A 14071-nucleotide genomic window follows, 5' to 3' on the forward strand; every position below is an offset into this window, starting at 1 on the left:
TACATTTTTAAATCCAAAAATGTTCAGCTAACTATAATAGAAAATCATTTTGAATTGTGTTGTTCATTAACCAGTTTGATATATTTTATTAAAGATGAATAATACACTCCTAGCTACAGCTGTTTTTCTATATTTAGCAGTGTCAGGCGAACACACTCACCACATGGTTAGCACTCTATCCTTTTGCACTGGTTCATTCAGCTCTAAGGTTATCTCCATGATCTCCTTTCTGGGAGGTAACTATTCAGATAGTCAGACTCATTGCAGCCAACCCTGAAAAGTCAGGATCAGCAACGTAAACCATCATCATCAGTTTACCACCCTGTATGAAGTATAGCATATAGAATTAATCTTGCATGTCATTCATTCCTCTGATAACCTGTTCTTTTTTTCAGATAGTTGGTCCAACTCCAGGAAGAACAAGATCTCTGATGGATTTTGTGAAGATCTTTTTTTTTGTAAGCAACAGCATCTCGTAGTTCCAGATCAGTGAACTTGGCAAGATGGTTGATATAAGGATTAGCAGTTTTAGGTCAATACTGTTCATCTCATCATATTATTAGGGTTCAAGGGGTATTTCAGTGACACTGCAGATATACACTGCTGCAAACTGCTTACCAACTTTAAATATTGTAAATTCGACAATACAACTCCAGATCCGACCCTGACAGAGCTTTTATTTTAACATATTTTAATAAATATCGTCAGAGTAAGAATAATACATTTATTTGTCTTTTTGCAAGTGTGTAAAGGACTCAAGCTTTGACATGTTTAACACCAAACCTTAAACGATTAGTATTAAGGTCGTTCTGTTACTAAGATGTTTGAGACATTCACATGTTGAGTAATGCTTACTTGTTTGTTGGTGCAAAGAACTTAAGAGTTTCTGAACAAGTTTTAATCAAATATACAAATGGTCAAACTAACTGCAAAATAAGACGCAGCAAACGTCTGACATACAACACATTTTTTTGTTGTTGTCAGTTTTAGATGTGTGCATCAAGTCACCTGTGTGCCTTTATTCACCTTTTTAACGCCTCACAACCCCTGAATCACATTTCTTCTTAGAAACCACCAGCTGTGATAGTGACCCCACGGAGACGCGCTACCCCCAGTATCAGGCGCGCGTCACGTTTTCCTGCACTGACAGAGCCTGTTCTAAAATAGCCGGCACCCACCCACACCCTCCCCTCTCCCAGCTCGGCACCGGTCCTCTCTCTTTCCCTGCCGAGGAGCGTCACGCAGTTGTCCGGTGCGTCTCCCACTCTTGGAAAACGGGTCGGACAACTACCACCTAAAGGAATACAAACAAGCAGAAGGAGGAGGAGAACGAGGTGTAGGCTTTAAAACAGATATAGTGAGAGTTCTCCCGGGAAGAGATCTCTTCCCGAAACCTTAGGTGAGCAGGACTTTTTTTCCTAATATGTACGTGTGTGTGGGTGCTGCAGTGGGGTGCGTTGGCGTCTTCTCTGCACTCAGTGCGCGTCCTCTAGGAAATCTTCTTACAGACTCGGTGTGCTGGGATTGACCACTTTCCTCTCCTGTGCGGACTGACCAGATCTTGAGCTTTTCATAACAGCTGCTGGTTTCTAAGAGATGAAACATAACTAACCTCTCCCCACCACCTCCTTGCCCCCCTGACAAGCTCCTGTGTGAATGTGCAATGGCTGTGCGTAATGGCTCTTTAAATGTACAGCCCGTTCATTTACGATAAAGCGCTATGGCGTGTCTCCACTTCTTTCTGGGACTATTTGTGATCAAGGAGGGAGGAGCGCTGGCCCGGGTGGGACAGAGCAGTTTGTCATGTCTATATTAGGAAAGTGGCAGTGTCATTCTTTCGCTCTGTCTCTACTCTCTTGAGTGTGCGCCACGGTGAGGGGCTGTCTTAACCCTGAGGCACATTTAAAGTACTCATTAATGAGTTATACATTGTGATGTTAAAAAAACGAGGCGAGATTTCAAAGAAATTACACAGAGATAGGACAGGACAAAATTAGTCATAAGATAAATCCATACAGATATTTGTTCCACTTTCTTTTTGCTTGGAAAAACATCAGAAAGGTCTATCAACTTGGAGCCAGTAAAAGTTTTCTAAGGATAATTTCAAAGATATAACCTATTCATTTAGTTATATTTTTTTCAGATTTTTCAGGGCTCTGGTAAAACAGGCCCATGTGAAGGCATTTCTTTATATTATAATGGAATATTAAGATGGGGGGAAAAAACAAGATCTTTTTTTATCAAACGCCTCTAAAACATCACAAAAAAAGTTAATAAAAGGGTTTGAGTCGGCTTCAAAGCTAAGGGTCAGTGTGTCTCAATGAACAATCAGGACAATCTCATGAACACGTTTGTGACGCGGTTACCTTAAAAAAACCAACACAAATATTGCAGATATTGTGTTCACCCTTAAATGCCCCACAGCTGGCCTGCTTTAATGGGCTCTGGAATTTAAATCTGATAATAACAGGGAGCTTCTAGGAAGAAAGAGAGCGCTCCTGCCCTCCCATTATTCTGTTGAAGCTATGAATCCTGCTACTCATTCGACTCAGTGTGAGTCTATATCGAGAATGTTCTCGTGTCAACTTTGTCACAAGCCTAATATGTTTGACCGTAGCCTAAATTGTTTTTGTGGGGGTTTTTTTTTACCGGCAGGATCAGTTTTCTGATCAGTTTAACTTAAGGAAGAACTTTGCCATGTTTGACAGAAGTCTTTAGGGACTAAAGCAGGCCTACTTCTACATTTAGGCTTTTAGTTTTTGGCCTTATGTAAGACATTGCAGTCTTATGTAAGTCATTGCTGTCTATGAGTGCATGTAAGATAAGATTGGCACTTCATATTCTCAGAGGGATTGTATCACTTGCCTCACAATAGCATTTTATCATATATTTAGTTCTCCCCCAACCTTTTATCTGTCCTATATGTTTTTCTTAGCTTAGCTCTTAGCTTCAACTGTCAGGTTTCTGCTGGGAAAATCAACTATTAGTACTGAGACTGATGGCATGGTAGGCACTGTTATAAGATGTCTCCTGTGTTTCGGTGGATTACCTGCCGGCTGGGTGCCTGGAACAGCCACAGGAAAGAGCATGAAAATGTTAATAAATAAAGAACAACAACAAGCAACCTAAGGTATTAGAAATACATGTTTCCATCATGTCCGTTCTATAGGTTGTTTGACTGCATACTTTCTAAAATAGAAATTGCCAACCTGTCACTACTCTCAAGCTTCAGCCACTCATCCAAACTCAGCAGCCTCTGGCTTCATAAAGCCAATATGGTCACATCTGAAATGTCAAAGTCAAGGCCTAAACAAAACCACAAACCAATATGTAAGGTGTCATAGCCCACATACAATGTTCAAAATAAATGTGCTATATTATTTTATTATTAACAGTATGACACTTCAAACACTTCAGCTAGTCTATTTAATTTGCACTATTTTGTTGGTTTGATGAGATATGAATAATAACAAATCAACTACTAGCAGTTGTCATACAATCCTGTACATAAAATGACATAAAGTACAATAAATTGCATTGAGTTCCGGCTACCAGACCCCATTGAGGAAAGAAATACAACTCACAATATGTTCATCTTTTACACAAAAAAGTGTGTTGTTGTATCATTCATAGTTAGAAGCTGGTTTCATTTTGCTTGATGCTTGATGGATTGCAGTGAGCAGAAGGCCAGTATCATTAAACTGCTTGTGTTTGCACGAGCTGCAACATAGAAAAATAGACTTGAGAAATGTTGTTCTTGCCACCACAACACTCAATATTGTGTTCTTGTGACTTTCAATCTGAATGAAGAAACACCAAAGGTGAATTAAGGTGGAAACATTAAAAGTTTGAATGCACCGTCATTAGTCATTACTGAGTAACTTTGACCTTGAAAGCATATTGTAGCAGTAGCTGCTCAATGAAACGTGAAGTTACAGTTCAACAAGAAAACCACTTATATAAACTACAATATATAAACTTTTTTTTTTTTTTTTTTTTTTTTAATGACACTGGAACTTTCTCATCTTTTATTTGACTTCCTCCTTTCCTTCTTTCTTCTACTCAGCCATGAGTCGGAGCATTGTGCGGCAGAGCAAGTTTCGCCACGTTTTTGGCCAAACGGTCAAAGCTGAGCAGGCTTACGATGACATCCGTGTTTCTAAGGTTACGTGGGACAGCTCCTTCTGTGCTGTCAACCCAAAGTTCCTGGCAGTCATCATTGAATCCAGTGGAGGAGGAGCATTCCTGGTCCTGCCCATCACTAAGGTCAGTGAGGACAATGGGTAAACTTTTCTCGGCTTTTCCCTTGGTCCTTGATTGTGTTGTACTTATTCTCTAATGTACTGTATGTCACTTTGGACAAAAGTGTCTGCTAAAAAAATAATTTTAGGCTATAGGGGAAAAAATGTTTTATGTTTCTACATGCTTTTTCTGGTATAACATGTAGCCAATTGTTACAATAACAATGTTAGAATTTGGGTGCTGCTTGCCTAGTGGTTATGGCGCAATGCACCATATATAAAGGGTTTAGTTCTATAGTCCTAGGCTATAGTCAAATCCAACCTTGACCCATTGCTGCATGTCATCCCCCCCTCTCTACTCCATCCACTTTCTGTCTCTCTTTAGCTGTCCTATCTAATAAAGGCACAATGGTCTAATAAATATCTTTAATTTTGTTTTGTTTTTTAAAACAATGTTAGAATTGTAAAGCAGTCTCCTTTGTCCTAAGTGACATAGTACATCTGATAGTACAACACAAAGGAAGACAGGAGGATTTTTTAATTATCCATCATCAACATCCTCAATTTTATCATCATCAATATCATCAACATCATTAGTAGCATCAATTTCAATCAGTGCATACCAGATGCCTGTCATTGTTTGAGCATATCAGACAGAAGTGGGCGAAACCTGGATGAGGGAATTTATAATTTGAACATTTTACTTTTATAAAATGGTAGCATATAGCATCATTGTGGATAGCATGAGCACTGTCTGTTATTGATTTCTGAGTACAAGGCAAAATCTGATCATTTAGCACTTTAAAGTAAATGATAAGACTAATCCCTTTATTCCAAACGTGGGTCTGACTTTAGCTGACTTTATTTATTTGCCAATCAACATTAAGCAGGCATGCCATGTTTGTTTCTCTGTGTACTGTTCTGTCAAACTACCAAACAGAGGATTTTAATAAGAGAAATAAATGATATCCCCAACTTAGCTTTATTGATACAGGCTCGCCAGGGGTAGCTCGAGATTTCCTGAGCATTTGTCATATTTGGGTGCTTGTCTCAGTCTCAGAAAGTTGTGTGATATCAGTAGTTATGACAGGATCGATGTTGCATGACAACATCAGAAGGCTACAATGAGGAGGGTGAAGAAGACTACTCCCAAAGTCTTTTTTTGTTCTGTAGTCAAGTTATGGGATCCCAAGTCTTTAACATAGATAACACTATCGAAAGTTGTGGTATCATCACTGATATGGTTACAAAGGAACATCACATTAAGGTTGTTGAGTTTTAATAGATTTTTATCTTGGGTAGCAGACAATATAAAACATGTGGAGTCAAGCAGGCTGTGTGTGTGTGTGTGTGTGTGTGTGTGTGTGTGTGTTTGCCCATTTAAGGTTTAAAACTGTGTGCCAACAACATTTGTCAATCACATTCCAATGTTATGGTAACTGAAATACAAATTCACTTCATTCAAAAGATATTGCACTTGAAGAAATGTGATAAATTATTGTTTTTTGAAATGTGTAATGTTTTTACTGCTTACATGTTTTTTTCTATGTAGTTATAGTATTACTAGTATTACTTATTCCTCAGATGATATAGTAGTTAATATATTTTATCTATTTATTTCACTGCTGCTACATGCCCAGTCCCTGTTAATAGTGACAAAGGACAAGAGCACAGTTTTTTGGACACCCAGTTAAATGGCTGTGATTCTGCACTGAAGTCATAGTGAACAGACACGCTATTAATAACACCGATGTGCTCTCCATCCTCCGTCTCCCCCCCTTAGGGTCCCCAAAGTGCCACAAGAAAAACTCCCCTTTCAACGCCTTGTCACTCAGCTATAAATACACTCTCCTGGGGAGTGTGTTTGTGTGTGCTAAAATTGATACGTGTTCACACGACAGAAACAGGGATACATGAAATAACCTATATGTGACATCATTAGTCTGCTTTATATTAAAATGCCTGATTTTCTGTTTCATAACAGCACACAATGTTGCTACAAGCTCATTTGTAAAGGTATGATGTGGCATGCAGGTTAGAGGCAGAGATCCATTCTGATAAAGCAGTGGGTGTTGTTAGTCCGTTACCATAGTTTACAATTAAAACCACACTTAGGACTGGAGTAGTAGTAAGTTGTAAAGAGAATCCTAATTCTGCTACATAGAGTGTGGTTACAGCGGCCCACTGACTAGAAGGTTATTGATTAAACAACACTGTAATGTAAGTTTAGTAAACACATTGTTTAAGTTAGTCTAAGAAGGATTTTTTATAATAACTAGCACATTATCTTATCTTATCATCATTGCAGCCAGAACATACATGTATGTATGTATGTATGTATGTATGTATGTATGTATGTATGTATGTATGTATGTATGTATGTATGTATGTATGTATGTATGTATGTATGTATGTATGTATGTATGTATGTATGTATGTATGTATGTATGTATACTGTATGTTTATGAATGCGGTGTAAAAGTGCTTTGTGTTGTCAGAAGACTTGATAAGCGTTATACAAACTCAAGTCCTTTTACCATTAACCACAAAGTAAAACATGTTTTAAAAGCCCATAAAACAATGATACAGCACAAACGTTATTCCAACATTTTAAATATTATTCCTTATAGAGGGGCCGTAGATAAAATCTGATCACAGCGTTGCGCTCACCTGCTGAGTCAACTGATCTCCTGAGGTGGATCAATTCATCCCCCTATTATGCCTCTACGACATTTATATTAAAGGCAAACCACAACAGAGAGGTTAATAATGTGTCTTGAAATGGCAGTCAGAATAGGGCTTATTATGTCCCATTATAAACATAATCTATAAGGAAATATCAATTATCATTGTTGTCCCTGTTTCCCATAAAAATACAGAAACGTTGGCCTGATCTGCAAATCCATTGACAAAAACCCAGTAATGTGTGTTTTTGTTACCAAAAATACCACTGTAAGTGAGTTTAATGTGTTTTGACCATCCACTGTGCTAACTTCATGCTGTGTGTGGATGTTGCTGTTGCAGACGGGTCGTGTGGATAAGAGTTACCCCCTCGTGATTGGACACTCTGGACCTGTCCTGGATATCGACTGGTGCCCTCATGACGACAACATCCTGGCCAGCTGTTCGGAGGATTGCACTGCTATGGTAATGAGAGCGTGTCTGAGATGTTTAGTTCTATTTGGGAGACAGAAGTTGAAAATGTATGTTTAGGGGATCGTTTCATAACTGACTTAGCAATCCTTCATTGAGTCTTCATTGACAAGTTAGGTGAATCAGTCCAGGCACCAGTGTCTGTCTTCCATGAACCTCATCATTGTAACAGGTTTGGTGGCATTGCAGCTCGTTCAAACTAACATTTATGACCACTGTTCCTTCTTTAGGAGCTAAAAAACAACAAGCAAACCAGAGCACCAGTATAAAGATTGACTCTTTCTAATTAGTTGTGACTTTTGCTTGAGTTCCTTGCAGGTGTAAGACTTTGTCCACGGGTGAAATTTCCTGACAGTAGACTTTTTGTAGATTTATGTTTTTCATTTTCTCAGTGTCCTTTATCATAGCAGAAGGCCAAACTGAAGGCGGGTAAATGTTTGTACATATGTAGATAACAGTCACCATCATTCTACAGTGATCGATCTGCTCTTCCTGTTTTTAATCACCTCACACTTAGTACAGGCGAAAAATTCAGTTACACTTTATTCAATGCACATCAGATACCCCAATAAAAGCACAAACTAAAGAATAGACTAATGGATTTGATATTTTAATCTTAAATAAAGACCATTTACATGCTTTCTTTGATCTTGACTGAAGCCAGTAAGCAGAGGTCACAGTTCGGACCTGACTGCATGGGCTGAAGAGAAGTTTTTTTTCTAATATTTTTAGGACAACTGTGATACATTCATGGATATGTGTATGAAATTTTAATGACAAAACTTGTTCGAAATTTGGTTGATTTGAGGCTCAAGAGTAAATGTTTCATTATAAGCTGATCAGAGAAGCAGAGAGAGAGATATGTGAGCGAAAGACATGAATTTATGGTGAATTAATTACTGAATAAAATGATATCATTTATAGTTTGTGTAAAACACGATATGTCATATTTTATGAAGAATGTTAAAGCCTCTTGTTAATAAATATAGTTTTTCTACTTATAATAAATATACATCAGCTCTAAGGTAGGAGGAATGTTCATGTGTGTGTGTGTGTGTGTGTGTGTGTGTGTGTGTGTGTGTGTGTGTGTGTGTGTGTGTGTGTGTGTGTGTGTGTGTGTGTGTGTTTGTGGCTTGGTGGGTGTGTGGGTGGGTGCATGCGCGAGTGTCTACACGTCTACTCACAAATGGATGGTATGTCCAGTGTGTTAGCATGAGCCAACATTTTTTTGTTTGTACCATGACAACGTGCCTGTTGACTCAGCATGTAAGTGCATCTGTGACAGATTTACCCCCATTTGTTAGCTTTGACATGGCAGGAATCTTTAAGCAATCCTCTGATTATATTGCCTCTGTGAGATGCAGCTGCTGGGACACTGCTGGAGTGTGCTGTTGTCGGTCTGTGTGTGTGTGTGTGTGTGTGTGTGTGTGTGTGTGTGTGTGTGTGTGTGTGTGTGTGTGTGTGTGTGTGTGTGTGTGTGTGTGTGTGTGTGTGTGTGTGTGTGTGTGTGTGTGTGTGTGTGTGTGTGTGTGTGTGTGTGTGTGTGTGTGTGTGTGTGTGTGTGTGTGTGTGTCGTTGTTAAAGCCAGAATACAGACAGGCAGTTGCAGCTGTCCAGAAAGGGCATAACTGTGATGTCATTCTCCTCAGTCCATGGAGAGGGATCATTGTGTCATCAAAAGAGGCTCATTACTGTGTTCATGTATACGTGAGAGTATTTGTGTGGGTGCAACAGAGACATAGCTGCCTATGACTGTGTTAGGATCAACCTCACCTGCTGTGTCTTTAAATGCTAACTGCCCATGCTTAGACTTGAATAAAAATTTTATATACAGTAATTATTGTGAATTGTTTTTCCTCAGACAGTTCTGTGGATTGTTTGTTTTTTCCTTGCACCATGCAAGATGTCTCCAAACGGCTTGTTTGAGCACACATTTTCTGTCTGAATAAAGTGGAGAAGGCAAAATACAGAGAGCATGGTCTTTTCTCCTAACTGGGGGGGGGTTTTGTAGACAAACTAAAGAGTGTTTGAAAAACATGCCAAAGCATCTTTTGCCCGATATGTGACCTTTAAGGAACACAATTTAAATATTAGTCATCAAAGTGACTTTGTTCTTATTTTTAGAATGGATGGAATAATGAACGATGTGACCTTAGGTAAACAACTAGAATCTCTGTCATTAGGGATGTACGACTAATGTTTGTTTTGCTTGAGCGTGAACAAAGCATTTTACTGTTAATTTTAAAATAAAGTCAAATATCACCTGAAATGTCTTGATTTTAACACTCCTCATTTCTTCATATACAAAAAAGGTGCAGATCATTTTCCCAATCCATCTTACTTAACAAACTCCTCAAAAAGTTATAGAAGTTTTAAAAACATTTACATTTTGTCAGCAATATAGGATTTTGCTGGTTTTTTGGTGGCTCTGTCTCCCCGAACCTGGGGAGACAGAGCCTTCTCCATCGCTGCCCCCTCCCTCTGGAACTCACTCCCCAAACCCATCCGTTCCTGCACACACCTCCCAACTTTCAAGACGATGCTCAAAACCCACCTCTATAAACTAGCTTTTAATACTTAACTTCTTCTTTCCCCTCTTCTCTTTCTGTTTCTCTGTCTTTTAATGTTCTTCTACTGTTTTTAACTGTTTACTGTGATTTCTTTTTTACATGTAAAGTGCCTTTGAGCCCTCGTAAAAGCGCTTACAAATTAAATGTATTATTATTATAAGATGGGGTATTATTGAAAAGGTCTAACAATGTTCGGTAATTTTTTAATCCCAAATTACATTAGACGCAGATATACATGGGCTGCTCTCATTTCTCTCCAGGTGTGGCAGATCCCAGATCACGCACTGACCCGCCCCCTAACTGATCCAGTCGTGGTCCTGGAGGGTCACTCTAAACGTGTTGGCATTGTCAGCTGGCACCCCACCGCACGCAACATCCTACTCACTGCGGGTAGGACTCACCTCCATAGATGATGATCCTTGGACTTTATGTCACAGTAGTGACTGTGCTTGTTTGCCTAAAACACACATAAAGATGCACTTTTTTTTTATTCCCCCCACCTCCCAGGCAGTGATAACCTGATAATAGTCTGGAATGTGGGGACAGGTGAGCCCCTCATGTCCATGGACGATCACCCAGATCTCATCTACAGCATCAGCTGGAACCGAAACGGCAGCTTGTTCTGCACCACCTGCAAGGACCGACGTCTGCGTGTCTGTGACCCCCGCAAAAGAGAGGTGGTTGCGGTAAGTCAGTTGAAAAAAATGAATCTAAGAACTTTAGGGACAACTTCCACATGCACAAGTTAAGACCAAGAAAGAGATAAGCTTTAGACCAACACTTTGTCCAAAGTCCAGTGTGTGACAAAAGCCAAAAAATCTACATGGCGAACAGAGGCATAATGATTACTAAACTCCAACTAAGGGAAAAAACAATAAAAAAGATAGAACAAGTTTTCGTATTGATATCTTTCCCATGCTGCCCAACAGGAACGTCTTGCTCCACATGAGGGGATTCGGCCAATGAGAGCCATCTTCACCAGAGATGGAAATATCTTCACCACTGGATTCACCAGGATGAGCCAGAGGGAGCTTGGACTCTGGGACCCGGTAACAAACTAACATATACAAATGCTGTTTTCATTCATGACTAATACATGCTTTTTTATTGCTGCATTACTCAGATAGAAGGATTTCTTTATCACTTTCTCCTCTTCACAGACAAACTTTGAGGAGCCTATTGCAGTGTTGGAGTTGGACACAAGTAATGGAGTATTGTTACCATATTATGACGCAGATGCAAACATGGTTTACCTTTGTGGAAAGGTACACAGATGTGATTGACTGACTGAAATCATGTTTGTAAATGTACTGTCGTTTCAAACTGAAGATGATAATGCCACATTAGTCTTTGTCATGTTTAATGTGTTTGTTTGTATGTAGGGGGACAGCAGTATCCGATACTTTGAAATCACAGATGAGCCACCGTATGTCCACTACCTCAGCACTTTCAGCAGTAAAGAGCCTCAGAGAGGGATGGGCTTCATGCCCAAGAGAGGTGTGGATGTCAGCAAATGTGAGATTGCACGGTAAGATACTGATTATATTGAATTGCCCTTGGGATCAATAAAGTGTCTATCTATCTATCTATCTATCTATCTATCTATCTATCTGTCTGTCTGTCTGTCTGTCTGTCTGTCTGTCTGTCTGTCTGTCTGTCTGTCTATCTATCTATCTATCTATCTATCTATCTATCTATCTATCTATCTATCTATCTATCTATCTATCTATCTATCTATCTATCTATCTATCTATCTATCTATCTATCTATCTATCTATCTATCTATCTATCTATCTATCTATCTATCTATCTATCTATCTATCTATCTATCTATCTATCTATCTATCTATCTATCTATCTATCTATCTATCTATCTATCTATCTATCTATCTATCTATCTATCTATCTATCTATCTATCTATCTGTCTGTCTGTCTGTCTGTCTGTCTGTCTGTCTGTCTGTCTGTCTGTCTGTCTGTCTGGACAGATCAGACCATTTGAAGCACTCACACACTTATGTAATGAACACCTGAAATTAATCAAATCAATTAAGGTCCAGTGTTTAGGTTTTGGTTTAGGTAAGATTGACATTGGGATTGGCCTCACCATATTAGCATGTAACAGTAGATTTGAAGCAAAATGCATACTTTATTCACTGCATTCATACTGAAGATAATGTCTGAATCTGATTTGTTATCCATCTTACAAGGCTTCAGAAATCTTTGACTGGAGAGTATAAATGAAAAAGCAACAAAAACAACCAATGGATGTCTCTTCTTTTTTCTGTGTTTCACCTCTTCTCTTCTCCTCTAAGGTTATTTAAGCTCCTTGACAAAAAGTGTGAACCCATTACAATGACAGTTCCCAGAAAAGTAAGCCAAATTTACCATCATACTAAACAGGTTTTGATTTTGGTGCATTCATATATGTTATGCTATTATATTGTTTCTTTTTTATCCTTTAAGAAAGATGCAAACCCAGAGAAAATGTTTTATTACCCCTGCAGATGAACAGATGTGCATGTGTATTCCTAAACCTATTCATGTCTGTCTTCAGTCGGACCTCTTCCAGGATGACCTGTACCCAGACACAGCGGGGCCTGAGCCAGCCATGGAAGCTGAAGATTGGCTGGACGGTCGGGATGAAGATCCAATCCTTGTGTCTATGAGGGAGGGCTACGTGCCGCCTAAGAGTCGAGAGCTCAAAGTGTCAAAAAAGAACCTCCTGGACTCCAGACCCACCACCAGACGCAGCATGTCAACTTTGGAAACCAACAGTCTGCCTGTAAGTTGTTGCGTGCATTGTGTCACTTTTGTTACATGCTTGAATGAAGTATATCCCACATGAAGGCCAGTTTAATAGGATTTTACATAAAGCTGATTATTCTGTCTGGCTTTATGAAGCGTGAAGATCTGTAACTGTTAAACACTTTTTTGTTTATCTCTCTTCCTCTTGTACCTGCCAAAAAACTTCTTCTTCCAAAGCTCCCTTTCTTTATTTTGGTTTATTTTTCCTGGTTACTTACTGTCCTTGACCTATTTTTTTCCCTTTCTATTTTTCTTTATTCTTATATTTCCCCTTCCCTCCCTGTCACTGGCCTTTTTCTTTTCCTATTCTGTTTCCCCTTTTCCTCCTCTCCTCTCTTTTCCTTCCTATCCTGTCTAGCCTCAGTTGCTTGAGAGGTTGTTGGAGGAGATACAGAATCTGAAGGCTACAGTTTTGTCCCAGGAGAAGAGAATCTGTGACTTGGAGGATAAACTTTCCCAGTACACCAATGGCACTGAATGATGAGCATGAAACACAAATTTCAGAATAACTATTATAATTCAGACACACTTTTCCCTCCAATTCACCTGTTACCCTTTGAGGGTACCACGGTGCAAGAATATGAATGTGGACAATGTAAATGCAAATTGGCAGTCCAACAAATTACATCCAATTCATCTATTATAAATGCATCATTACATAATCCACATTCCAGTTTAAACAAAGTGTACATTTAATGCTTTGGCAAAAATGAAAAAGACCTTATATAGTCACACCTTTACAGAGGCTTGTAAAGACTCGGAAGAGTGCAAAGTGTAGAGATGGTAATGTAAGTTAGAGGGACATAATGTTGGTTTAAAGATCTGAAGATAATCAAAAACCTTTTTTTAATTACCCCGTGAGATAAGAATACAAACATATGGTCATCCTAAACCTCATATTGCTAAACACATGCTTTACTGGAAACATACATATAAGAAAAAGCACACGTCTCAACTCTCGAATTTTCCTGGTTCTCAGGTAAATCACTTGACCCATTTATTTGAATAAATATTGCTGAAAGCTTTTCAAAATGTAAATAGTGAAAGAGGAAACAGGAGAGAAATTGATGAACTTGTAGCAAAATGTGAAAAGCAAAAAGATTTTGTGTTCTGTAAAGGGCTTATGCATTAGACACATTCTGATAACAATAAAACATTTTTTTTTTTATGTCTTCATTTTCTGTCTGCCATCACACCAGCCCGACAGCCCGACAGTCCGACAGATGTATCAACTAACACCTAGAGGTGCTAGGTGAAAAGCTTTTCTTTGGACTATTGCAATCAGCACATGTCCATGTGTA

General features: G+C 38.9%; 1 protein-coding gene across 1 annotated transcript; it reads left to right on the forward strand.

Moving 5' to 3' along the window:
• The first annotated feature begins 1200 nt into the window (after positions 1 to 1200).
• coro6 (coronin 6) lies at positions 1201 to 13942 on the forward strand. The gene is made up of 11 exons (XM_079355861.1): positions 1201 to 1399; positions 4067 to 4266; positions 7266 to 7388; positions 10225 to 10354; positions 10472 to 10650; positions 10894 to 11013; positions 11125 to 11229; positions 11347 to 11492; positions 12278 to 12335; positions 12520 to 12747; positions 13129 to 13942. The coding sequence occupies exons 2-11, from the start codon at positions 4069 to 4071 to the stop codon at positions 13249 to 13251; spliced, it is 1410 nt and encodes a 469-aa protein (XP_079211987.1). The 5' UTR covers positions 1201 to 1399; positions 4067 to 4068; the 3' UTR covers positions 13252 to 13942.
• Positions 13943 to 14071: the final 129 nt, after the last annotated feature.

Source organism: Symphodus melops (assembly GCF_947650265.1).
Source record: "Symphodus melops genome assembly, chromosome: 11".
NCBI classification, from domain to species: domain Eukaryota; kingdom Metazoa; phylum Chordata; class Actinopteri; order Labriformes; family Labridae; genus Symphodus; species Symphodus melops.

Excerpts from the sequence above, each read along its gene's own strand:
- coro6 (XM_079355861.1), top strand. The coding sequence starts at position 4,069 with ATGAGTCGGAGCATTGTGCGGCAGAGCAAGTTTCGCCACGTTTTTGGC. Across the intron at positions 11,014-11,124 it reads AGCTTGGACTCTGGGACCCG|ACAAACTTTGAGGAGCCTAT; the intron begins GTAACAAACTAA and ends TCCTCTTCACAG. Across the intron at positions 11,230-11,346 it reads TGGTTTACCTTTGTGGAAAG|GGGGACAGCAGTATCCGATA; the intron begins GTACACAGATGT and ends GTTTGTATGTAG.